General features: G+C 39.9%; 1 protein-coding gene across 1 annotated transcript; it reads right to left on the bottom strand.

Annotated features, from left to right (window-relative positions):
- Positions 1-1,039: 1,039 nt before the first annotated feature.
- On the bottom strand, positions 1,040-25,327 carry EPCIP (exosomal polycystin 1 interacting protein). The gene is made up of 4 exons (XM_061627796.1): positions 25,267-25,327; positions 17,733-17,824; positions 6,201-6,354; positions 1,040-3,890 (listed from the first exon to the last, which is right to left on the bottom strand). Exon 4 carries the CDS (start codon positions 3,261-3,263, stop codon positions 2,583-2,585), a length of 681 nt encoding a protein of 226 aa, XP_061483780.1. The 5' UTR covers positions 3,264-3,890; positions 6,201-6,354; positions 17,733-17,824; positions 25,267-25,327; the 3' UTR covers positions 1,040-2,582.
- Between the last annotated feature and the right edge of the window lie 2,233 nt (positions 25,328-27,560).

Genomic DNA, 27,560 nt, shown 5'->3' with positions numbered 1-27,560 from the left:
AGTGTTAGATCAAGGAGAATCCTGGGCTGCGGACCTACTCCTTCAAGGAAAGAGCAACTTCATCCAGAGCCGGCCGTCTTCCCACCTCCTGGACATAAGAACGCTGGACACATAACACCTCTGTCTTTTCAGGATTCAGCCTCAATTTATTGGCCCACATCCAGTCCATCACTGCCTCAAAACATCAGTTCAATACCTCAACTACCTTCGCTGATTCAAATGCAATAGAGAGGTACAGCTCACTCCAAACATGCTGATGACTGCTCCCAGTGGCTTCATATAGATGTTAAATAGCATGGGGGACAAGATGGCACCCTGCAGAACTTGCAGGATAATTCTCATGGTGCTGAACAGTAGCCTCCCACAACTACTTTTTGGAAGCATCACTGGAGGTATGAGTGGAACCACTGAAGCACAGTGCCCCCAACCCCCATCTCCTTGAGATACTCCAGAAGGAATACCCTGGTCAACAGAATCAAGAGTCACTGAGAGATCAAGGACAACAAGCAGGGTCATATTCCCCCTATCTGTCTCCTGACAGATGCCATCAACCAGGGTAACCAAGGCAGTTTCAGTGCCATGGCCAGGCCTAAAGCCAGACTGGAACAGATCCAAGTAATCTTAAGGTATTGGCAGCATCAATGCATATAAGATTATATGTGAAGCATTAAGTTGTAGTAGTTGTCAGTATGTTTTGAAGCTGTTCATCATCTAATAGCACAATCCTATACATGTCTACTCATTCCCATTATCAATTCAATTCTTTATTGTTATTGTTTTTAGCCAATACTCAGCCCCATTGAGTGCAACGTATAGGATTGCAACCAGGAATGAATGAACTTGAAATTAATTGCCAATATAAATATTTTGCTCACAAAATATTTGTATTGCCAAAGAATGACATTAATTTCAGTTCATGTTAAACCAAATTTGCATATTTTTTTCAAACTTCACTTCAAGATTTTCTTTACAGCTGTTTAGAATCTAGCTTTTTTAAAAAAAAAACTACATATTTTAACAAGCATTTGTGATTATACATGTGTGGCAGGAAGTGGGGGAGGAGCCTGAGGCATCTTGTTATGTCACCCGAAACGTTAGTTACAAAATTATGGACTCTTGGCTCCTTCACATTCTTTATTTAAACCATCATGTATAAAAGTAAAAATGATGTGGCAATACAGTGGAAACCCAAGAGTTTTTTTTATCCTATCTGATGGTATTTTCCTACTTAAAATGTTGGCAAAATGAATTCATATTAGCAAAGCAATATCCTACGACAGTGGTTCCCAACCTTTATGAGCACGGGACCCCCTTTATAAGCTGGGAAAAAATTGTGACCCCCTCCCCCCAGGGAGGCAGACTGGCTGCCAGGAAGGAAAGGGAAAAGCAGCCTTTCTTTGCTGGCATGCTTCTTTTTGCTTCACAAAAAGCCCTCTCCTCTCATTCTAAGTAAGGGTGTTGCCAGTAGCGGCAGTGCAAGGAGACAGGAATCAGTGATAGTAATCTCCTCTTCTTCCTGGTAGCTCCACCCTCAGCCTCCTTTGGCATCTGCCATGTATTTTATAGGCAGATGCCTGCCCTTAGTGTGCCTGAAAGATGCTCTGGAGCTTCAGAAAAGGCCTCCCCTCTTGTTTGGAGCAAGGGGGAGGTGTCATCTGCAGCGGCAGTGGAAAACAGACAGTGTAGAGGGAGTGAAGACTTTTTTTTAAAAAATTAATAAATAGTTCATTTCTTTACTGTTCACGGCCCCCTCTGGATTACTATGCGGCCCCCCTGGGGATCCTGGCCCCCAGGTTGGGAACCACTGTCCTAGGATACATGATCCCTATGGAGCCTGTTAAGAGTCTTGTTGGTTACTTTAAGGGCATTGTCCAGGACTAGAATAATGACTGGGAACTGTTATTGAATCTATTGTTTTTTTGCAAACAGTATTATTGTTTGAACTTAGACCAAATAGGTCAAGGAGTCAGTTACCTTAAGTATTGAACATAGCAGGCTAGGTAAAACTGGCAAACTTTATTAGAGTTAGAAAACATGGACAGCTGGCAGAGTAAATGAAAATGAGCTCCCTTTGTAGTTTACTCAAATAGGAATTATAGAGCCAGTGCTAATTAAGATTCCTTTTTTACTTTGATTTGTGTGTGTGTGTAGTTTAAAGCAAAAGTGGAGAACCAGGAGCTGAATGCGGCCCTCCAGGCTTCTCTATCTGGCTCTCGGAATGCTTCTCAAGCCACACCCCTCACTGGCCCAGCTTCATACCCCAATTGTTTTTGCTTGGCTGGAATGTGTCCTTTGAGAATGCCTCATGCCTGACTGAATGGAGGATAAAGAGGGGTGTGTGTACAAACTAGCTTACTGTATAAAGGTAAAATTTACATTTGTTGTTCCACCGACTTATGTCTCTGGCCCTGGCCATCACTAGCATGCGTCCCTCAGAAGGTTGCCCAAAAGGGAATGTGGCTCTCAGGCTGAAAAAGCTTCCCATCCTTCTTTTAAAGGAATGGTGGGAGCTCTGCTTCTGCAACATTGTACTTCTGGTGATGGCCTATGACTGCAGTGAAGAAATGGCCAAGCATACTGTGTCAGTAAATGAATGTTATAATACAGCTTTTGTTATTTGTGGTGAAGAACGTGTCCAAATACGGCAGATGTGGAAAGCGGTCTGTAATGTTTGAGATGTTTTCCACGCTGTATGATTTCAATGGGGAGAAGCCATTGAAGAGAGATGTGTCTAAAACAGCAATGTGAGTAATCATGTTCCTGTCTTTGCAGGGCATCTTTAATTTGCCTTGTGCTTCATTGTCATGGCTGCTGTAGATTGTTAAACTCTGCTGTTGTAACTGGCCGTTGATCTCACTTTTTATTTGTAGTCTTCGCAGTCCCCAAATGGTCAAATATTTTTTTGACAGAGGAATAGTGCCACATAGTGAGAGCTTCAGGTCATACACAGCTGTAAAGTTTAGCAGCATTCCCAACATGGATGTTTCTGTGAACCAAATTGTCAGATTATTGTAGTAGCTTTTGTCTATAGTATAGGGCAAGACGGTCTTACAATTGCAGATCAGATTTGCCAGATTGTAATCACAGTCATTATCACTAATATCATCAGGACATGTGCAATTACGAATTGTGTTTTCCTTGGTGAAAATTACAGTGTTGTTCTTTTGGCCTCTTACAAAGCTATCCATACAGAAGCCTAAGAAACAGACCAAAAAGAGATGGTGCCTGTAGGCTAATACTGCCATAATTAGTACATGTTTCATAGCTCCAGGAACACTACTTTGTTAAATTAGTACATCTGATTACTGCAACCTACAGAGAATAAAAGTGACATTATTCCCTTAGAGCACACATTGCTTTTAAAACTGCTTTATCCCACAAATTTCCTACCTTGTCTATTTATGGCTGGTTTGCATCTGCTCTAAGCAGGACCAAATTATTGAGAGTTGAGGTCAGTATTTACTTTTGGAAGGCTTCATATGTCATGGTGATCACAAAACCCTCTTTGCGAAACAGAGATAGATTAATCCCAGACTGAAATTCCTACTTCTCTATAAGGATTTTGGGTTGTCTTGGTAAAGGCTGTCTCTCAGTCGCATTTCTCCATTCATTTATTTGAGATTATTTGTGAAGTGCATTGCACACTGAAATGTTGATAAGAAACAATAATATTTTGATGCTGAGCCTCACGTCTCCCTTCATAGGCTTCAGTTTGAATTGTTTTGCGGTCCTTAATGCAATAACCAAATGAGAAATATGTCTTGAGTCAATGTTTCAATAATTTAAATGGAATACAGACTGGAGCAGTTTGGTCTTCTAAGGCACTTCTGCACAGGTGCTTCCTTAGCTCTGCATAAGCATCAGGACAACATGCAGCCACTTCAGAGGATCTGCAATAAGTAAGCAAGTTTTATTTGTCTGGCCATACACCATAACAAAACGAAAATACAAGAACAAAATAAAATCCAAGAGCTCAGTGGATCTGCACCATATTACAATGCAGAACCAGAGGATAGTCCAGGCACTAGCCCAGCATGATCAGTGTTATAGCTGAGCTGATGCTCTCTGCACAAGAATCAGAATGGTGACAATGTGAAATTTTCCTGCTTACCTATTTCTGCTTTGAGGTATAAATTGCCCAGCATCCCTTCCTGCCTGGAAAAAGTACAATCCTTGAACAGTTGCCTGGGTGTGGTCTATCACAGAGCAGTGTGTAATATTGTATTCTTAAATTGTAACCCATCCTTGGACCTCATGGTGAAGTGCAAGTAAGAAAGAAACAAATATTGCCACTTCTTTAAGCCAGAGAAATGTATAGCTGTCTTCCTCTATATTCCATGTAATTATGTGCTTGAATTATGTTACTTCCAGGACTGAATTAAGACAGTAGTGACCTTGCTGATCCATATTTTGAGGCCCAGAATCTTATGCTGTGCTTTTGCTTCTTCCAGCACATACTCAGCTTTCATTCATATGACTTCTCAAAGGGGGCAGTCTTCCAGTCATGGAGATGTATGAAATGGGGTGCAGGAGCATAGAGCTCCTTATTCAGCCTATTCATGTAGCGCTCTTTACAACTTTCACATAAGGACTGGGAACTAGTAGCCAGCTTCAACCTTGTTCCAAGCTAGCATCCCACCATGAACTTCAAATGCTCCACAGTACAGAGAATGTTCTGCACATCATGATTATCAGGGTACCATATTGAAAGGGTACCATGGTCATTTACCAAGTATTGGCTTGTGAGAAGTGATTACTCTTTCAAGAATAAAATAGGATCAGATGAGTTTAAAGTAGTGCCCAAAGAAGAGTAGGCACCTTATTCAAACTGGGTAACATCCAGATAATGATCCTTCTTTGGTTGGAGTTCTCTGCTGTAGCATGCTTAGCATGTACATTCAGTTCCAGGTACTTCGATTTTCAACACAGTGGGTAAGAAATAAAAGATATCCTAAAGCTGTCTCTATTCTAATGATGGTATGCTTATCTTTTCCACCCAAACAAGTAAGAAAGATGTTTGATTACTTTTAAAATCCAGTATTTAATCCAGTCTCTTCGTGGATACCTCTTCAACAGCATACCAGAGATGCCAATAAAAATGCAGTTAATACTAAACTTCAGAGGTCAAATTCATCTCAGCTGCAATGCTTTTGATGTCAATGGAATTACCTCAGTAGTAAATCTGGTCACATGCATCTAGGAGCCCAATCATGCATTAACAGGCAGATCCAGTTACTGCCCCACAACATGTTTCTCGGTGTTTTCTCATTTAAGCTTGGTTTCTAGCTCGGGTAAGTCAACTAAAGCAAAACATCTACAGTACTACGACTGTACTAGAGACAGACTAATATTTCACTCACACATTGTTTAGCTCTGAACTTATTTATCTATTTGCCAGCTAACTGCTGCAACACAACAATCCTAGACAATGTTTTTACAATGGCAGGACGAACCACACAAATAGTCGTTTTTAACAAAAGGAGCAAATGGGCATCAGTGGTGGGGAATGGGCAGTGGGTGGGAAGAGAATATTTCTGCAACAAAGTTTGTGGATTGGAAAATACGATTACACTCAATTTTAGTTCTTGATTACCTTCATTTGTCCTGCCTACCCCTCTGAAAGAAGGTACGTACAGCCAGACCAACAATACATTTGGGAGCCTGCCTGAAGCAGATAATTCAAATACCACTCCTTCTATAGTGAAAATAAAATTAATTAAATAATTGATGACTTGTGGCTCATTTAATGATGCCCCAAATCCGCCACATAAGGCAGCAACCTCATTCTTCCTAATGGTATGGCTAGCCCAACTGGGCAGACAAAAGGAGTAAGAGAAGGAAGCGTATGACTTTAGTTGTCCCATAGAAAAGTGGTAGTGGAAACTTCTGAAGCTTCCCTTCTGTGCGTATGTTCTCTTGCTAGAATAAAGATGATTCTCCACTGTCCATTGTGTGAGGAGAGGCAATAAGAAATGGAGTGGATGTGGCTACTGTGACTATGGTTTATTCCATCTAGGCTTGGGACTTTTATGACACTATCCAAATCAACCCATGATTTCAGAATCATAATCCCTTACGCACCAGAATAGGTGATTTCCTCCTCAAGAAATATATGCTGTAATGAATAATAACGACATAGAAAAAACACACTATTTTTGAAAAATAACTTTTTTCTTTCTTTCTTGCGTCTCTTTACTGACCTGAGCTTTGCTTTGTTTCTATGTCTCCCAAACTTCACACTTGACTTGACTTGCAGTGCTTGAGCTGGTTTATTCCATAGAAACAATATTGTATATTTTGATGTTGCAAGAAGAGTTACTTTTGGAAATTCTTGCTCACCTTTTCTGGTTCTCTCTGCAACACAAACTAGTGTCGGTGAGTCCTGAATGTTAAGTTCCTTTGTGCTTCAACAAGTACCATCCTGAGCCACATATTCTTCTCTGATAATTTTTACCACCCTCACTGCACTGATACTTGATCCACTGGTTACCTACATGGATGTGTGTGTTTCAAGACTCCTACTCAAACTACTTTACTGCTTGCATTTTGAAAATAGTTTCCCTGTAGCAATTAGCAAGCTGTTCTTCATGACAGTAGAAAATGTGTTTGACTACAATGACAAAATCTGTTACAATCAATCACGCAGGCTCCAGTACTTTAACCCATCTTTTGAATTGTTATTAGAACTGAGGAGAGAGAACATGTGCTGCACTCGAGCTTATAAAACTAACTTACAGTTTAAGAGAAACTGATTTTAATATAAATTGTTGCCCTTAATTTATGAGCCTTTAAAGAAATGCAGCGATTGTATGTTTCATACAGCAATACTAAAGCATCTATACTACTAGAAAAATGGCAAGAGTTTATTTTTTTGGATGAATATTCACAAGATCTGGAGCACTGTAAAAAAAATCTTATATCTACAATCAGCCGCTCTGATTGTAGCTCTGTGAGGGAAATAGGGCATCTCCTAGCAACTCTCAGCACCTTTCACTACATTTTCCAGGATTTTTTGGGGGAAGCCATGACTGTCTAAAGTGAAATAAAGGTCTGGTGTGGATGTGGCCAGGGACAGGTTTGGTTTAAATTTGGTTGGGAGGCTTTATGTGCCTGCTGTAGAATAAAAAGGTGGAGGAAACGCTGAAATAGAATGATACTGTTCACAATGTTTTCCTTTTGGAAAGAAAGGGGCCCTTTGCCCAGTGCCCACCCACCCAATCTCCTCCCATCCCCTTCCTCTTCCTGCCCTCCTCCTCCCCTCCCTCCCTCTTCCCCCCTCCTTGCCTCTCCCCCAGGTCAGTTTCACATATCCTAAGCATGATTGCACAGGAGGCACATGTTACCAAATCCTTCCAAGCTACACAGGTAGTGGATTGGACTATGGAAGACCAACCCAAATTGGGGTTTTTTTGTATTTATTTTTATTAATTTTTAAAGTTAAACATATTCCATTGTAATACAGTCATTAAAAAGAAAAAACAACATTTTTCTCAAAACTAAACTTCCCCCCGCCACAAATTCCTCCCCCCACCCATCTAGGCTCTTAAAAAAAAATTTTTTTTGCAGGCATCTTGTCTCCTTACCAAATATTAAAGAATGTTTACCAAGTCTTTTACACAACATCAAAGGTAAAAGTAAAAATCAAGTGTTAATATTGGGCCCATTATGTTTTAAACAACTCCTATTAAATATTACAGCTCTTAAACATTCCAGATGTGGGTATAATATGAAGGTGGTTTTTTACCATGTTCATTTTGGTTAATGCAGGCTACAAACGGGTACCATATATTTTAAATTTTGTCTGTTTTAGTTATGCCTTGCGCCAATCTAAATTTAGTTGTTAGCTTTTCCATGAGGGCTAAGTACTAGACCTTTGGGTACCAGTATTCCAGAGTGGCTCCATTTAGATCTTTCCAAAAAGTTGCCATTGTGATCCTAGCAGCCATCAGTAAATTACCTATAAGAAGTTTATTTTTAAGGTCCTTATTGGTCCCTACAAAAAGATTCAAAACGGCAAGTTGTGGGGTCCTCTCTGGAGCCGAGGCTGTGATATGTTGTATCTCTTTAAAGACTCAGGTCCAGAAAGGCCTCACTCTGTCACATCCCCACCAGATGTGGTGGCATGTCACCAGTGAGGGGCATCCCCTCCAGCAGGTTGGAGTACATACCACATTGATTCTTTTAACATGGTCTCCCAAATCTGTGGGGAGGATGTGTAGACAAATGGTTTATTCCACAACTTTTCCCATTCCTCTTCATCATTCTCACCACCCCAATCTCCCATACTTTTTTCAACCCATTCCTGCCATCCGTGTCCAGTGATAGTAGCACTCTATATATTTGAGAAATCATTCCCTTATTTCTATCTCTGGCTGCTAGAATGATGTTTTCAAATGGAGAGAAGACTGCAATGGCTTGGGCTTTAATTTCAGGGTGGGTTAAAAAGTCCAAGATCTGTCTCCAGTGTAGCCAGAGGACATCCTGACCACCTACAGCTGTGGTAAATGCTTGATATGTTATCATGACTTTGTTGATATAGAAGTCTCTTAATCTATAAAACCCTCTTTCTCTTCATAATTGGCACGGTAAGTACCTGTTTCTATTTAAAAAGTTTGTGTGAAAAAATAGTGGTGTTAGTGCTGATGGATTTGACAATAATTTCTTTCCCCAACAGCGCCAACTCAGAATCAGCGCCTTGGTGAATGGATTTCCCCCCCTTCTTTCCATATGTATTTTGGTGTGTTCCTGAAGAAGATTGTTCCCAAAGGGATCTCCCGCAGTGATATGTTTTCCAGTGCTACCCATCATTTAATCTTATCGTCTTAACATTATATAGATTAGATAATATAGTTGATTAGCATGGTAATAGTGTTTCAGATGTGGAATACCCCAGCCTCCTTTTTGGGTGGAGCCATACAGTAATGACTTTCTGATTCTGGGTTTTTTATCATTGAATATTAATTTTTCTATTTCTTTCTGCCAGATCTTTAATTGTTTGTCCGGGATATGCACTGGAAGGGCATGGAAAAGAAAGGTAAGTTTAGATAAGGTTGTCATTTTAACTGCTGCAGTTCTAGCTGATAAAGGTAATTGTAGTTTTTCCCCACTTATTTAGTTGTTCTGATTTTATACCAGGTCGGTCTATAGTTGGCCAAAAATTCTTTACTGAGGTTCTTATGCACCTGTATTCCTAAATAACGCATCTGTCTTGAACATAGTCTTATGTCCAAGTCACCTGCAAATTGTTTTTGCAAGTGTGATGGCAAATGAAAGCACATAGCTTCAGATTTTTTCAGATTCACTCTTAGTCCAGATACTTCCACAAATTGTTGGAGCTCTCTTTTTATATGTAAGGCTGCCTCTAAGGGATTAGTCACCAACAAGGCCATGTCATCTGCGTAAATACTTAGAAGATGATGTTCTTGGTCTATTTTAATATCTTTTATATTATGATTACCCCAGAAAGAAATGGCCAGTGGTTCTATAACAAGTAGAAAGAGGAGGGGAGAAAGAGGACACCCCTGTTTTGTACCTCTAAAAATATTAAATTTTGTGGATTCTGTGCTGTTCACTCATATTGTTGTTGTGGTTGGAGAATATATTTTATTTAATAATTGAATGAATTTATTACCAAAATTCATTTTTTGTATCACTTCGATTAAAAAAGGCCAATGAACACAATCAAATGCTTTGTAAATATCTAAGCTTAAAAAAACTAATGGGGTTTTGTTATGTTTACTGTAGTGAATTAAATTTAAAATACGTCTAACTGGGTCTGCAATTTGCCATCTGGGCACAAAACCTGATTGATCCGGGTGAATTAATTTCTTTATAACTGACTTCAATCTACATGCAATAACTGAGGTGAAAATTTTATCATCTGTGTTTAATAATGCTATGGGTCTATATGAGTCAACCAAAGAGGAGTTGTTTTGGGATAACCACAATTTTGGAAATGGACCATGTTTGAGGAAGAGGGTCTCCATGAAGAATACCATTAAACAAAATTAATAATTTAGATATTAGAACAGAAATTAGATATTATAAATATTTATAAAATGTGTTGGTAAAGCCATCTGGGTCTGGAGATTTATTCACTTTCTTAGAATTATTTCTAATTTGACTTCCTCTAGAGTAATATCTCTCATAATTTCCTTTTTCTCCTCTTCCTCCGGTTGCTCAAAACACAGGCTATCTACATATTTGGTAATCTTTTCTTTTGGCATCTGATGTTCCTGATATATGTCTTTTAAGAAGGATGCAAATGTAATCCCTATTTCTTTTGATGTCCAGGCCTTTGAACCATCTGGTTTCTGCACTGTAAATACCCAGGCAGCTCTACGTTTCCACCTGAGTCTATTTGCTAAAAGTCTGGAGCCTTTACTGCCATATTCAAAATATTTGTTTTGTATGTAGCATATTAACCAGAATTGTATTTGTATCAAGGAGATCCAATTCTTTTCTTTTTAATTCCACAGTTTGGAGGATTCTAGGTGACCCTGTTTCCTCATAAGCTTTCAATAAATTTGTGATTTCAGTCTCCAAAGTTTCTCTTTGTTTGCTATTATTTCGTCTTTATGTAATTCCTTAATGCAGACTCCTCTAATTACCACCTTCATAGCATCCCACTGAATGCCTATTGGTATACCTGGGATATCATTTTCTTGAAAATAATTGATCAGCTCCTCCTTTAGTGTGTCTTTGCAGGGTGATGAAGTGAGCAGACATTGATGTAACCCCCAACCAGGGGGTGTGCTTATACGTTGTCTCACTTCAAGTGTAACTGTTACAGGGGCATGATCTATTATTCTAATTGATCCTGTTGAGGTGTCTGTAATAGAGTGGAGAAGTGTGTCTGAGAAGAGGATCCCATTCAACCATGTGTGCGTGTGGTAGACCAAAGAAAAAAGGTAAAGCTATGGTCCTTGGAATATATTTGTTGACCAAACCTCTTTTAAATTTAGGTAGCGCAGTAAATAAAAAAAATATTTTTAACCGCCCTTGTCTTAGAGTAATTCTCATTCCCCCAGGGTTTCCATGGGGTTTTGGCGCTGTGGTTCAAACTATCCACATCCATTCCCTTCATATTGATGTTAAAATCCCCCCCCCATAATTAGTTGACCAACTTGAAATTTGGAGAGTTTTTGAAAATCTTTTAAAAGAATTTCATCTGCTCTTGGTTTGGAGCGTATACTGTGCCAAGGGTTAGATGATCCTTACCATCTAACAGTCCTGCTATAAATATAAAACAACCTTCTGGATTTTGCCAGATCTTTTGGACCACAAAAGGAAAATTGCACCTGAAAATTATAGCAACTCCATGGGCTTTGGATGTTCCAGTAGCCAGAAACTGATCACCAAAATATCCATGTTTTAACAGCACCTCTTTTGGTTTTGGATTATGAATTTCCTGCAAGAAAAGTACTGAGGGAAGCATTCTTTTTACATAGCTTATAATGCATTTCCTTTTAAAGTCATGACCTAAACCCTTAACATCTAATGTTACAATTTTTAATTTCTCTGACTCATCCATATCTACTGATATGTAAAAGATTACCCTTGTATACCTTTCTACCTAATGAAAGTAGACTTGGATACTGCTGTGACAGTGATATAAGCCTTTGGGCTGTTCCCTTCTTCCCTGTTCCTCCCTCCCTAATTTTCCCAACCCCCCTCAACCAACTCCCCAACATCCCTATATCTAAACAAGTTAACCAGGTGAACAACCATGGACCCAACACATCCATTCCATCATAACTGGCTTTAGGTCTGCAACCCAGCCAGCGCCTGTGCTTCATAGCACATGCTTTAAAATTGAACCTTGCACGTGTCTTGGTATGCAAATTATAAGGGGAAAGCTCCTTGTGCAAAGAAAACTGATAAACGCTATATAGAAACAATAGTCCCCCCAAAAAACCCTCCCTCCTCCAGATAAACAATATTACATCTGATTAAATCAGTACATGAAAGGGAAATCCCTTCGCACTGTTTTTTCCAGTTCCCATTTCAATAATATGAAGTCTAAAATATGTTGAAGAAACAAGCAGGAAAAAGAAACATATTTATCACCACTTATTATGATCCTGATTTGGTAATCTCTGCCTAGTAGCGAGTCTAAAATGGTCTGTATCCTATTGTGGATGAACAAAAGTTAAATATTTGGTTAGTCGCTTGTGGTGCCATCATCCTGTCGAACTGGCAGTCGTGAAGCATTCTTTGTTAATGTGTTATGTGACTTGGATGCTATCTTTGAGTGTTTGGTTTTCCAGCATTGATTTTTATTGTGCCCGTTGTTTTCCACCTCTGCACCTTCTTCATTCTCTGGCCATTCCAAACTGCAGGCAGTGAGTAAAGATAGAGCATTTTTAGGCAATGTTGCGATAAGTTGTTGACCGTTACGAATAACTATTAATCTAAAAGGGAATCCCCATCTATATTTTATACCAGCCTTTTGTAGTGCCATTGTGATGGGGCGGAGCTCTCTTCGTCATTGCAGCGTCTCGGGACAAAGATCATGTAAAGTCAGCACAGTTTGTCCATTATGCATTAATTCCTTCATTTTTCGTACTCATTACATAAGCTCTTCCTTTTTAGTATATCGTGCAAAACATACTATAATGTCTCTCAGAGCAGCTTCATCCTTAGGTTTTGCTGCCAGTGCCCGATGTGCCTTTTCTAAATCTGCAGTGTGAAGTTCAAACTCTGGGATCGCAGTTGCGAGCCATGCACAATAAAAGCAGTCATGGATGCTGAATGCTCTTCAGATCCTTCTTTAATGCCACGAAAGCATATGTTTGAGCGACGGGCCCGATCATACATTTCTTCCAGTTTGTTTTTTATCATTTTATTCTCTTGTTTGAGTAAAAGATTTTCTTCTGTGTTAGCCAGCCCCAAATCCAAGGCTTCTGATGCACAGGCTGCTATATCCCCCAACCTGTTGCCAAAGACTCCATTTTATTCTCTAGGGGTTTTAATTTTGCTTCCCAGCAGCTTTTCATTTTTCCTTTTAATAGTCTAAATTGCATAGCTAATTCCTCACGAAAGTTAAGAGGTGCAGTCCCAGATTCTTGGGTAGCCGCGCTGGAGTTTTTTGCCTGACATGGCACCATGTTGTCTACCACTAATCTCTTTGTTGCTATCAAACAGTCTGTTTCTAAGGGCCTAAAATAGCCCATTAAGCCCCCTTTTTTTGCTTTAGAAATGGTCGGTAGCATACCCCAGGGGGCTAACTTTTAAAGAGAAGTAAAATTTTAGAGATTACCATGTTTAATTTGGGAACATTATCCAGAGGACAGCAGAGCTGGGAAACTAGGCAGCCATCTTGTAGCTTTGCTGGTCAGGCCCCGACCAACCCAAATTATGTTTGCATTTTTACAAATTTGTACGATAATACAGTATCTCAGAGAGGAGGTCAGGTCTCCTGCTCCCCTGGTGCATTCACTATAGCTGCCCAATTTCCCTGCTTTTAAAAGTTTGATAGAAATAACTGTGGGCTATAGATACGTTCTTAAACCACAAGGTATTTTTGCCTATTAGTGAATAATACATTTCATTCAACAACTCCTTAAACTAACACCACACTGAAAGTACCAAATGAGGAGAAACAGTCAAATCCTGAGTGAAGTCAGCATTGAAAACCTCAGTTCCAGTTCAGTATCCAAATCAATCTCATATTGTTTAAGGTATAACACTAATAATTAAGTTTTCAGAATGCACCACTCCAGCTTCTTTGGTAGACAGACTATATAGTTCAAGATCTATGTGAGGACAGAGACTCCTTAACTTGTTTTCACTCTTTAAGGGTCCGGTTGCTCTCTGTGAAACATTTTAAAACATCTGACCTATCAATCTTTCAAGCAATTAGTAGAAACAAATGCTAGGCTTACACCGTTGAATTTGAAAGACAATTAATTTGAATGAACAGAAATAAATAACTTTTACAGAATGCTAGGCTTGACGTCTGAGGCCTTGCATGGAAAATATCTGGAAAGCCTTAGAGGTTGTTGATGATAAGTTGTCTAATGATTGGCTGAAGGCTAGTTACCTGAAAACTAAAAGATAAGGATTTCTAAGAGGGATTTCCAAAGATGAACTGAATATATTACCTCCAAATCATGATAAAGAGTATATTACCAAGACTTTGGCATTAGACCTATGTTGGAAATGTGAAGAGGAGTTAGAATCCACAGAGATCATGTGATTGCTGGATTATTATTTGTCAAAACACGATAAAGTTGCAAAAATCGTACAAGGACACCTAGCAATAAAATACGTTTTCTGCATGAGGCCAAACTATATTATACACAGTGGTATATAAATCTGACCTGATTTTTAAAAAAATGAGTGGCTGAAAATCTTGAGAGCAGGATCAGTGTGGGGAAGGACTGCTTAATCTTTTGCCATTGGGCTGCTTTTTTTCATGCTCAAAACTAGCCCCAGCTGTTTTTGTCCCCACAAAATATATACTGTGTTCCCACCTCATTTCCTTGTAGGGTGGCAGACACTGCCAAAAAGGAGAAACCCCCCCCCAAAAATAGAGGACAGAAGTGGACACAGTTTTGTGTGAAATTTACATTTGCTAACTTATGTTGATAGGTACACATTTAGAAATTACTATAAAATAAATAGAAATGCAACACATCTCAGCAAGGGGGAAGACTGTGACCAAGTGACCTGTGTCCCTGCTCAGTCTGCTGTTCAGGTGTTAACTGTTGATGGGCAACTTAAACATCCCTGTTCTCCCTTCTCATGGTTCTTTATCTTTCAGTAGGAATTGAACTGGACAACCCATCAAATAGAGGGCTATTTGAACACATGGCCATCCTAATAGGAAGAAAAGCATCTGGTGTGCAATTTTGAGCAGACAAATGGCCCAGGAAGAAAAGGTTAAGCAGCCCCTTTCCCCAGTGGTCCTCCACTGAAGACTGCAATTCCCTTCACTGCTTTTTATTTTTTAAAAAAACACCCCTGCCTAGACAAGTTTATATACAACTGCATACAATGTGCAATTTGGCCCTAAGTCTGCCCATATTATGTATTCACTAATAGGCAAAAAACCTTGCAGATTAAGAACGTACCTATAGCCAACAGATATTTGTATCAAACTTTAAAAAGCAGGGAATTTGGGCAACTATAGTGAATGTACCAGGGGAGCAGGACATGGGGTAGGTGGGCACTGGGCAGAGGGGAAGTCCCTTTCCTTTCTCAAAGGAAAACATTGTGAACAGTATCATTGCTTTTCAGCGTTTCCCCCATCGTTTTATTCTACAGCAGGCACATGAAGCCTCCCACCCAAATTTAAACCAAAGCTGTCCCTGGCTACATTCACACCAGACTGTTATTTAACTTTAGGCAGTCATGGCTTCTCCCAAAGAATCCTGGGAAGTGTAGTTAGTGAAAGGCGCTGAGAGTTGCTAGGAGATGCCAGGATTACTGGTCCTCTGTGAACATGGCTGATTTTTAATGAATTTCAACAGATTATGAGAACTCTGACAGAAAGAAGTCCAAAAGGGATCTGGTTCCCCCCCCTTTCTTTTTAGACTTTGAACTCTCAATTCTCTCTGATTGTTCTGATTGTTTACAGGGTTGTTAAGCAAGTGTTTCTGAGTTCAGGACTATAAGTTTTGTAAGGTTTCGTTTTCAAATGAGCTTATAGGAAGCATCAGAATGGGAAGGTGGGGTATTTTCAATTTAACAATGCGGAATGTGAAAAATCCACACTGGCTATAGCCACTGTTGTGGCTGTATAATACGTGCCTGATCTGGCCTTAGAGAATTCCAACTTCATAATATATTGAGACAAACCTGTCAGTACCAACAATGCAACTATAAAATGCCAATTTTAGGATGATATCCAACATTCATCACACTCAGAGTAGACCCATTATTTTTTTTATTTGTCCATTGATTTTAATGGACAGTCCAACAGCTAGTTTTCTGTTAATACTCTCTGTATGAATAACATTGGATATTACCCATATTATTTTATAAACAGAAATAAGTGACAAGGAAATAGGAAGAGAAAAAAGGTGAAATACCAAAACCTTGTAGCGAATATAAAAAGCAATCTGTTTTCAAAGAGCAGTTTAGTTTAGGAGAAGTCTTATATACAATGTTCAGGCTTTGCAGTTCAGTTGTTTCTGAAGGAAAAACCATGAAACTGCATTTCCAAGATAAGATGGAATTAAATTAGGAACTTGTTTTTATTCACCCAATAAGTAACATTCCAATAGGACTAGATAGTAGCCCTCTGATCCTTAAAAACCAAACAAAAGCCGAACTGCTACAAAAAAGCCAGTTTTGTGTAAATAAATCCTGCAACCTATTTTACTCTCATGACTGCAAAATCCTGCAGGATGAGTTTGTACAGATATTTTGTCTCATTGTATATTTAATCAGATCTATGAACATTTGGTTTAAAAATATAATTCTGTAAGGGCTTAATTTCAAAGCAACTTTTTGTGGTCTACCTTGTCAGTATACTATACATGCTGGGTTGGTTTGGATGTAATGCCATATAATGGCTAAGTGCTATGTGAATGATCTAGATGTAGTTTGACCCCAAACTACATATTATATTGTGTTACATTTTTAAGCAGCAACATTGCCATTAAAATGAGAAAAGCTATATAAGAGAGAACTTTTTTAAAAATAAAAGCCTCCCAGGTTTCAGCTCCTGGAATTAGTTTTCTTTTAGATAAACTTACAAATGCCAGTGGAATGATCGCATTGCCAATGTTTGTTTTACCCAAGCATGTGGTATCATAGCAGCCTGTCACTCCCACTAAATGTTTCTACTGATACTGGAAGAAAGCATTCTCCTTAACTGAGACTGAAAAAGATAGGAATTCAAAATTTAACAGGAGGCAAACTAACGTGAAAGGCAAGCAGGCAAAGGAAAGTATTATCTCCCAAACAAATGACAACAGTTTAAATTTGCCAACTGACAACTGATTTTGGACTGCCTACATGTTGATGAAGAAGTTATATTAAGTGCATATCATTAACCAGGTCTTAAAATCTATTTAAAATCGGAGGCATTTATAATCACTAGTTACATTAGAATTATGCCATAGGTTTCATTATTGATTCGGGGGGGGGGGGCATATACACCAGAACTATCCCTTTTCAAATTCTAGTTATGTTAAATGACCATCTTTCTCCAAACACAGTGCTCTGTTCCACCCTGCCTTGAGCTGCATGTTTTGTAGCTTTATAAATTTAGCTAATCAGCACTATTACCTTTATTTTACAAATAAACAAAACAAACCCTTGCAACATACGGGCAATTTTCTAAGGACAAGGTTAACACTAAAAATATGATTTGACTTTGTCCTTATTCCTATACAGTCAACATAGCTCAGAAAGCTAGTACCTTTGAACTTGCAAAAGTTGTTAGATCAGATGAACAATTGTTCTAGTAAAACCATTCTTTAGTGTTGTTGCTTATATTTATATAGTAAAGAATATTCATTCACAAATAATAAAGTCCTACACCTGCATGCAACATTCTGATATTAAAAGTTTATTTACAAACTAATTCACAGCAAAAACTGCATGGGAATGAAGTTTGAGATTCAGAAAAAGATTTCCACTTTGGAATGAAGCTTAATTACAGAGAAATAATGCTGTTGTGGTCAAAACGGCTTGTTTCCCAGACAAGAAGAATTATGCTCTGCTCTTTCTGTAATCATGGCACACAGTTTTGTTTAGCAACTGAGAAGAGTACTTACACTTGCAGTCCATTGAGTCGTTTTGCTGTGTTGCTCTTCACTTTGCAGATTTGATCTACGAAAGTACTGGTGCTTTGCTTTCATTTGACAGCCTGGTTAATCAACAAGACAGGATGGAATGTGTGGTCTTGCACTTGCTGTTCTTTTATGTTTTCTGGAGCCTTGTAGCCTGAGCTACCATGACAACCAGGAAAGAGGCTTGAGGCCCACACCACTTCATTAATAATAAGATAAAGACCTGATTTTATTAGTCCTCCTTGCATCACAGATTGGTAGCATGATGCCTTAAGATTTTATCTTGGAAATGACAAATCATATAGGAAAGCAGGTATACAGTTGTAAACCAAAATAGTCTGTCTGTTAAATACCCGTGAAAGAGCAACAGGACACGGAGAGTTTGTTTCTTCTTTATGTCAGCACTTTTTGTATAGAATAGTTACAAGTTGGGGTCAGGTGGCAGCAGGACACTGAGATGGGTGTGGCAATGGAGAGGGCACAAATTCAAACCTAACTTGAGAACAGATTTTGTCTATGTTCTATGTTCGTTTGCTGAGAACAGCAAATTTTTGGTACCTGGACCAGGTAAATCTCTACCTGGAAAATGTGTCAATTTTTGTACTCAGCATCCCCAGTAATATTGCAGAGGCTTTGAGGGGGGAACTATTGTACACTACTAGTTTTCATTTATCTTTGTTGTCAGCTATAGATGGAGAATAAATGTTTTCAGAACATGGGGCAGTATTCAATGAAGTAGTTCTGTTACTGCAATGTTTTCAGTTTGCATAATGGTAGTTCTCTATTTCTTCTACCCACGCCCCCCATCCCCAAATCTTTTTCAGAGGGTTGAGGAAAAGCCCAGATTGGGGGGGAGGATGGGGGTGCATGGGGAGAGGGAGGGGAACTTCTAATGGATACCACCCAATGATGTTCATTTCCTCACCCAAGGACTTCTGCAACTCAGACTTTAGAGGAGATTAAAGGGAGGAATGAATGCAGGGAATACAAAAGGACAGAGAATACATGAGGAAGGATGACTTTTGTTCCTTAGAGCGGATACACTTTGCAAGACCAATTAGAGTTGGAAGGGAATAGCCTAGTTCAGCCCTCTGGTGTAGGATCTACAATACAGGAAGCAACAACAGCATCTCTGATAGGTGGCTGTCTAGGCTGTTCTGAAATACCTCCAGTAAAGCAGAGCCCATCACCTCCTGAAACAGTTTGTTCTATACTTGAACAGCTCTTGCCATTAGGAATTTTATCTTTGTTGAAATCTGTTTCCCTGCAATTTCCACCCATGGGTTCTAGTCCTACCCTCTGTGGCAACAGAGAACAAGCCTGCTCCATCTTCTCTGTGGCAGCTCATCAAGATTGCTATCGTGTCTCCCCTAAATATTTTCTTCTACAGGGCCCAAGCGAAACATACCCAGTTCTCAACTGTTCGTCTAAGGACTTGGGTTCTAGACACCTCACCATCCTGGTCACCTTTTTCTGAAAATGCTCCAGTTTGTCAATGGCCTTCTTAAATTGTGGCATCCAGAACTGGATACACCATTCCAGAAGTTTTTCCTGATGTTCAGTCAAAATCTGGCTTCCTGCAACTTGAGCCCATTATTCCGTGTCCTGCACTCTGGGACAATCGAGAAGAGATCCTGGCCCTCCTCTATGTGACAACCTGTCATGTACTTGAAGAGTGCTATCATATCTCCCCTCAGTCTTCTCTTCTCCAGGCTAAACATGCCCAGTTCTTTTAGTCTGTCCTCATAGGGCTTTGTTTCCAGCCACTGAGAAGACTCTTTCATGTTGATTGGCTCCTATGTACATCTGTTGTTGTGGGAGAAGGAGTTAACAAGGATCTCATTCTCAACCCAGCAGCAAAAAGGGGAAGGGGAGTGGCTGTGATTTTTATGAAGGGACCCTGTAGTTTTGAATTTACCACTACACTACTGTTCATGTGGGAATGAATGATACAGCCAGAAGAAATCCTGAATGGGTCTCCAGACAGCAGGAAGCTTGGGGGAAGAAAATGAAAGAGAAGTACGTGGTGTTATCACTTCCTATAGTGTTGGTAAAGAAAGTAGGATACTAGAAGTGAACAGCTGGCTATGCAGATGGTGTCACTGCAGAATGGAGATAAAGAACTGTGGAGGTAAAAGATGACAGTGTGTGTGTGTGTGTGTGTGTGTGTGTGTGTGTGTGTGTGTGTGTGTGTGTGTGTGTGTGTGAATTCTGTGTTTGCACTTGGCACACAAAGTGGCCTCCACCACCCTCTCTGGTTACTGTGCTGCATTTGCTCTTTAACATTTTTATTAATGACTTGGATGAGGAGGTACAGAGCATGCTTATCAAATTTGCAGTTGGTACAAAATTGGGGGGCATAGCTAATACCGTGGAAGACAGAAACAAAATTCAAAGGGACCTTGACAGGCTGGAGCATTGGGCTGAAAACAACAGAATGTTTTCTGTTAATAAAATGCAAAGTTTTACACTTAGGAAAAAGAAACCAAATGCACATTTATAAGATGGGGGATAATTGGCTCAGCAGTACAACGTGTGAGAAGGATCTTGGAATTGTCGTTGATCACAAGCTGAATATGAGCCAACAGTGCGATGTGGCTGCAAAAAAGGCAAATGCTATATTATGCTGCATTAACAGAAGTATAGTTTCCAAATCGCGTGAAGTACTAGCTCCCCTCTATTCAGCACTGGTTAGGCCTCATCTTGAATACTGCGTCCAGTTCTGGTCTCCGCACTTCAAGAAGGATGCAGACAAACTGGAACAGGTTCAGAGGAGGGCAACAAAGATGATCAGGGGACTGGAAACCGAGAATGGCAGGAGGTCCAGCAGCAAAGGCAATGAGAGTGCCAGGAGCACTGGCAACAAATGGGGGAGATGTTTGAAAGCATCTTTGGAGAGAAAAAGGAGACCCCATGCAAGGAAGTAAGAGCCCTGCCTGATCAGCCGCTACAAGGGGTCGAGAGTGTCCCAGGAGTCCAGCTGCAGAGCACCCAGATGGGGGTGGCTAAAGAGATCCAGAAAGTGGATGGGCAGCTGGAGGGCTTGGACTGTGAGGAGTTGCAGTCAGTACCGGAGGAGGAAGAAGAGGCTTTGATTGTCCAGGAGCCTGCCGGGGGGAAGACACCAGAAAGCTGGAAGTAAAGCCCCAATGTTTGAAGGAGGGCAGGCTGGAAAATGAAGAGGAAGATGCCTCAGAAGAAAGTGGGGTAGAGGCTGGAGAATAGATGCTGCTGATAGATTTCTCTGCTCCCTGTGTGCCTGCTGTTGAAGAAGTAGTGCAGAAGGAAGAAAAGACCTTAGAGAGAAAGGTGAACTACAGGCTGGAGAACAGCAGCTGTTGATAGACTTCTTCACCCCGTGTGTGCCAGCTGTGGAAGAGAAAGTGCAGGAGGAAAAGTTGGAGATGTGTGTGCAAGAGGAGCTGCCAGCAGCTGAAGAAATGGCTGTGCAAGAAAAAATGCAGGAGGAAAAGCCTGAGGTGGGAGTGCAAGTCCAAGAGGAGCTCCCAGCACCTGGAGAGATGGTGAGATAAAATCCCTAAGTGACTTTGCCCCTTGGGTGTCCCATAATGGTCTTGTAGGGTGGGATGCAGTTCCTATGATGGGTGCAGTCCCTGAGCAAATTCCAGCAGTTAGAGGCACCCAGCACCCTGTGAGTTTGGAGGGGAAGTGAAACTGGGAGGGTTACCTTCCTCTGTTTGGGCCCATGATTCATACTGGCAAGGAAGAACAGAGAAGATTTCTTTCTGCCAACCTGGGTGGGCTAGACCAGCTAGTCCTGAAGAAGATGCCCCCAGATAAAGACTTGTGGCAGGACTTTGATTTGGAGTTTGGGGCCGGAGATGAGGTGGACTGGCTTAAAGACTTTTCCCAGGGCGGAGAGTGGGAGGAAAATGGCTACAGTCTGCTGTGTGCTGATGAGAAAACAAATGTGTCCCTGGAGATGCATCCCAAGACCCTGCAGGCAGCAGCAGGGATCAGTGTGGACTGGGAACTCCATGAAGCCCCAAGACAAAGGGCCATGTGGGCAACCACATGGTTTGGGGGTGGGGTTTGTGCTTATGGGACTGTGTACTGATTTGCTGTAGGAATTCTTCTGATGGTTTCAGTATTGCTTTTTGGATTTTGATTTGTGCTTTTGCATGCTTGTGTGGATATGAGCTGTTTAATGATTTTTTGGATGAAATTATGCTGATAGGTTTTTGCAATAAAGATTTAATGTTTAAGATTTACTGCACTGTCTGTTAGATTGTGGGTGTGTGTACAAATGTTTGGGGGAGCAAGGGAAAATGTGTGCGTGGTTGAGGGCTGCTGTGCTGCAGTGGCACAAGGCAGGACAAAGGAGCTCCAGTACTGAGGCTGTAATCTGGTTTAATCATGTCAGGAACTCACTATCTAGGCCACTGCCAAGTATGAGGACTGGGTAAGCAGTTTAGATGCAGAACTGTGACTGGGAGCTCCAAGAAAGAAGAGGAAGCCTAAAGAGAGAGCAGTTAATTGAGAACTTGCTGCAAAGGAATGGACTGTTTTTGAATTTGTGTTGTTTTGAAATGAGACTGTACTATGGCTATGCTTTTTATGATGTATATTTCAATGTCTTATTAGCCTGTATTTGTTATTTGTTTGTAGGAAAAGCTGTTATTCTGTTGTTTGTTTGCAGGTCTGGAACAGACCTTTGTCAGGGAAGGGGGTAGTTTTATGGGTGTGGAGTTGAGATAGATGATTTCTATGTCCCCTTCAGCCTCTAATTTGGAACTCTGCACCTGGAGGTGAGAAATCTGCTCTGCTGGCAAGACATCCCTTTGTTAGTCTAATAGAATGGCCAGGTGAGTTAATAGGCCTATCAAGTGCCCATTAACTGGGGAATGAGTCAGGAAGATCCTATTGTTATTGAAACTCTTCAGGAGAGCCCCCTCCCCTTCCTGAGGCCAAGGAGAGGTTTGAGTTTGAAGTTGGGTGGGAGAAAAAAAGGCTGGGGACTGAAGGCAGGCAGAGAGGCTGGCTCTCTGCACCATGGATTTGGGGTGCCTCCTGTAAGCCTGATGGAAAATGCAAGATCTGTTGGACTGCTGATGTCTTGAACCCCTCCATCCTAAACTCAGGCTTGAATGTGTGTAAATAAATAAACCATATTTCATAAAGACACCACAGACTCCGCTGACCTTCTTTCCAAGAAACCAAACCCTGGGCGAGCGTAGGGACTCCTGGAAATCTCTCACCACTCAGAGACTGGGGTGGTGCGCAACAATATATGCCTGATTTCTAGATGGCATGAATCAGCTGTGAACTGTAATTCACATGCACCATGTCAACCCCCCATTTTTAAAAAAAATGTGTGTGGCACAAGTGGCTGCTGTTCATGAAATACAAGTCCAAAGCCCTCTTGTGTGCATAGGTATGGTTGTGCAATTCTTTGGATCCTGCCCACAGTTTTCTGAAGGCAGCTCTCCCTCCCCTCCCTCTGTCTCTCTAACCTTTTCAACAAGTGTCGGAAAAGAACTACATTCATTTGTTAGCTTATAGTAGGTCCTAATGATAGAGTAAATATGGAACTCAGAAGCAGCCAAACTTGTTTTCACTGGACACAACTAATTAACTATAGGGAAAACAAGTCAAAGGCTGGAGAAGAGAAGGAACATTAATGGCATTTGTTATAGGTGGAAATATTATGCCATCTAGTGGCTCAGCATTGCCATGATTATGTGAAAGATGTGAAATGGTGTTCTCTCTCTCTCTCTCTCTCTGTCTCTCTCTCTCTCTCTCTCTCTCTGTGGGGGGGGGCTACCACATAGACCATATTTCATATAATGCTGGCTTGTATGCACTCCACCAATGTTTTCCTACAATTTCTATGTTTGGCCCAGATCAGCAAGTTGTTCCTTGAAAATCATATAGAAAAGGAGCATACCCCCTTTCCCGCATTGGGTGTTTATTGGATATTTTGTCTGGTGAAGAATTTTGTGAAGCATAGATACCTGCATCATCTTGTAATCAATGGGGCCTATTTTCATATGTATGTGTTAGGAGGACTGGGATATATGTTAATGCACTAGGAAGGGATTCATAATCTATTTGGGGAGGAAGTAGATGGGGCAATATGTAAGTAAGACTGTAAGCAACAATAAGAAACAGGCACAGTAAGGACAAGGAGGCGTTCAGCTTTCAGAAGTTTGATAAATAATGGGGAAAATGGTCACGGTTGCCCAGAAAGTGTAAGGAGGCCATGGGCACAAGCCCCTGAAACATTCTCCTGTGCAAGCCCAACCAAAATAAACAAGACTAACCTCTACTTTTGTGCAGCTGCTTCCATTCCTTTCATTGGGGTTACAGGAGATTTTATTCTCCAAAATGCCCACCAAATGGGAATGTAAGTTTGAGATTATTTATATTCCATTTCCCCACAGTAAACTGTGTCAAAAGTGGCTCACAATAGTCATGAAAGAAATATGGAATATAAATGTACTAAATAAGCAAAATAAAAGTATACCAAATGTATTTCTGATTCTCCCCATTTGAGCAGGTTTTCAGTACACCACTGTTATCTATATTCTTGTTTAACACCAAGTCCTTAAGGCTTCACCATCTTAACTTGGAGAACTCTGGTGTTATTTTATTTATTTAGTACATTTATATCCCTCCTTTCTTTCATTCTGGGACTGAAGACAGAGTACATGGGATTTGCAGGTCATCTCCCATACAGACCTAGACTCGCTTATCTTTAGCAAGATGGCTATGTCGCATGTTCTCAGACCATACTGGGAATGGTGTTGCACTGTATGTCAAAGAAGGCATAAATCAAAGTACAAAATGTAAGAGAAACAACCTTTTCTGCACAACCACTTCTAGTGGAAATATCAAGACCAATCCTATGCATGCTGTGTATACATAAACATTTAAAGTACATTATTTTCCCCAAAGGGGGAGGAGTTCAAGATGGCTACGTGATAGGACGCAAAACAAAGAAGCTCCGTGAATATACCTTATTTTATTTTATTTTAACCTTCACTTCTAAGACTCATGAATGCTAGACTCTTTATCACTCTACTACTCCTTAAAAGATACTGCTAGCTCTATTAATGCGGGACTTTTACAATTTACAAACTTCGTGCTTATCTATTTGAGGTCCGTTCGACATCAGAGACAGTAAATAACGCAGTTGTAATTCAAAGAACTTCCTTTCAAACTTTAGTCTTATCTTATCATAGAAAGACGGATATTTTAACTTGGAACCTTGAAACTCTTGCATATACTTTCACAAAGAGAAGAAAAACTAAATAGGAAAATAAATAAAGAGTGCTAGAAAGAAAAAAGAAAGACCAAACCTTTGTGTATTATAAAAAGGAGTTGGGAACAATTGAAACAAAATGGTCCTAACAAGACAATCTTATAGAGAGCAGGGTATTACCCCCTCTACAACCATGAATTTACAAATGAATATAAGTAAAAAACCTTTTAAAAAAAACAACAACCAAAAATAACACAATATTATAAACAGAAAGAACAGGAAGAATTAACTCACCTGCTAGTGAGCAAACTAAGTGGATGTAATTTAAAGGAACATGGTTCAATAGAAAGACCACCTTCACTTTCAACGAGAGAAAATATCTTATCAAAAGACAGTATAGCCTTTGAACTATTAGGTGAAGGAGAATTAAAAAACTTTTTGCCGCCCCCTGAGGAAGACGATCCAAGTTTAGATACATCTACAAATATGATTATAAATAATAGCACAAGCAGTTCCATGCCAACATTAGAATCATCCTTCGAGAGAGACCTACCTCCTTCAGAAGATGTGCACCAACAACCCGGGAATATAAACCAAAGACCCGAGTACTACGAGAACTTATCCCTGACAACCCATAACATCATAGAACATGAAACTCTTGAAGATTGGACTCCACAATGGAATATGGATGAATCAATAACATCATTTTGGAGATATATGGAGAACATAGAGAAGATACCTACCCAAGACAGATATATAACAGAAGAAACATGGACAACAGCAGTTACTGCTTCCCTGGCACAAATCTCTAAATACATTGAAGAATCTGTCCCATTACTAACACTATTAACAGAAATTATAACAAATACAAAGACTCTTGAAATTAAAGATGATAAGAAACCTACCAGGAAAACACAAGCTACACAAACAACATTAACTGATCCCTCGCTAATGGAAAAAAAGGGAATAAAGATGAATCGGAAGATAATAAACAATAAAAAAAAAAACCAGAAAGTAAAAATTAATAAAGGAAAGTATCATTCTTCTTTTAATTTTAAGAAATTATTTGTTCTATTAGACACCTCGCAACAACAGTTGGCAAAGAAAAAAGAAGAAAAGAAAAAGAAAAAGAGAAGGAGAAGGAAACATAAAAAATGTAAGAACGGACTTCACCAAGAACAAAATTCACCTTCACCCCCACCCTCACTGAGCCGGCCCCCAGAACAAAATCTACCTTCACCTCTGCCTTCTATAAGCCAGTTTCGAAGAAATGTAGCCGGGAGAGGAATGATGGATGACATGGTCGATGGTGTGAGCGGTCGGTTGATTATGCCAGAGCCTGATGGAGAGAGGATGTGCCTTACTCCGGAGATCTTACCTGACGATGAGTCGCCACAGCTGAACACTTCGAGCCATATCAGAGAGACGATATGGGAGAGACGATGGAGGATGCGGCTGACGGAGAGAGTAATCAGATTACTATATTGGAACCTATCAAGGATGAGATGTGTCTTAATTCAGACCCATTGCCTGATAGTGAATCAAATCTAGCGGAATATAAATGGAATTTAACCCTAAATGATTATAAACTGGTGTTTATCAATTATCCAAAACCGAGAGGCATGTTAAATTCCTACCAACGTAAATTACACTGCTGGAAGATTATAGAAGCCACGGAAACTGGACGGTTGAACATACATAAAATTCTATCAATTCAATATCTATTCTTTAATTATAAAAAAGCAAGAGCAATAATTACCTTTAAAGATGACAATACCGTGAGACTCATATATAATAAAAGATCAATATTCAATTATCAGAAGATCCAAATATCGAGATTATTTGAAAATACTGCTCCGCCGCTGAATCTTAATATATTTAAATCTACTAAACAAATGGCTATTTATCAAAAAATTATAAAGAGAAACATAGTTCCTAAACTAACAACAAAAACACCTTTGCCAGAAAAGTCTATAATTTGCCTACAGGAAACATCTGACCAATCTACTACCATAGAAAACTATACATCTCCGGCCCTTCTACCAGAAGAATTGATGCTTTTAGATCTATGTAATGGAGACAATACAACTGAGCGACTAAACATTATTACTCGATTGAGAACTTTACTATCAATTGCTGAAAGAGAAATGACAGGAAATATATCAATCAACGAAGAACTAAAAGAGCACCCTTCGAATTTAAATATAGCCATTGTACCCTTTGAGTACAATCTAGAACCAATACATTTGGATCATTTAAAGATGAACTCCATTATCTCGTTAACCAACTCTATCACACAAGACCAAAACCATGAATATAGTACAACTACATATCCATCTATTTGACTGAATAGACATTCTATATTGGATGATCATAAAATAATATCTTGGAACATTGCAGGTTGGCAAGCCAAAGCAAATGATGAACATCTAAAGCTGTTCCTATTAACTTATGATATTATCCTATTGCAAGAAACCTGGTTAAAAGAAAACCTATATATCAATGGATACACTGTATTTGAGATCCCAGCCACCCCTAGTTCTATGGGAGGGAGACCTAAGGGAGGGATAGCAGTATTAATCTCGACA

The sequence above is a fragment of the Rhineura floridana genome, chromosome 5 (assembly GCF_030035675.1).
Source record: "Rhineura floridana isolate rRhiFlo1 chromosome 5, rRhiFlo1.hap2, whole genome shotgun sequence".
NCBI classification, from domain to species: Eukaryota; Metazoa; Chordata; class Lepidosauria; order Squamata; family Rhineuridae; genus Rhineura; species Rhineura floridana.
The sequence above is the reverse complement of the archived record's forward strand: the minus strand, read 5'-3'. Positions and strand labels throughout refer to the sequence as shown.

What these genes read in the sequence shown, in the direction of transcription:
- EPCIP (XM_061627796.1), bottom strand. Translation starts at nt 3,263, where the DNA reads ATGAAACATGTACTAATTATGGCAGTATTAGCCTACAGGCACCATCTC.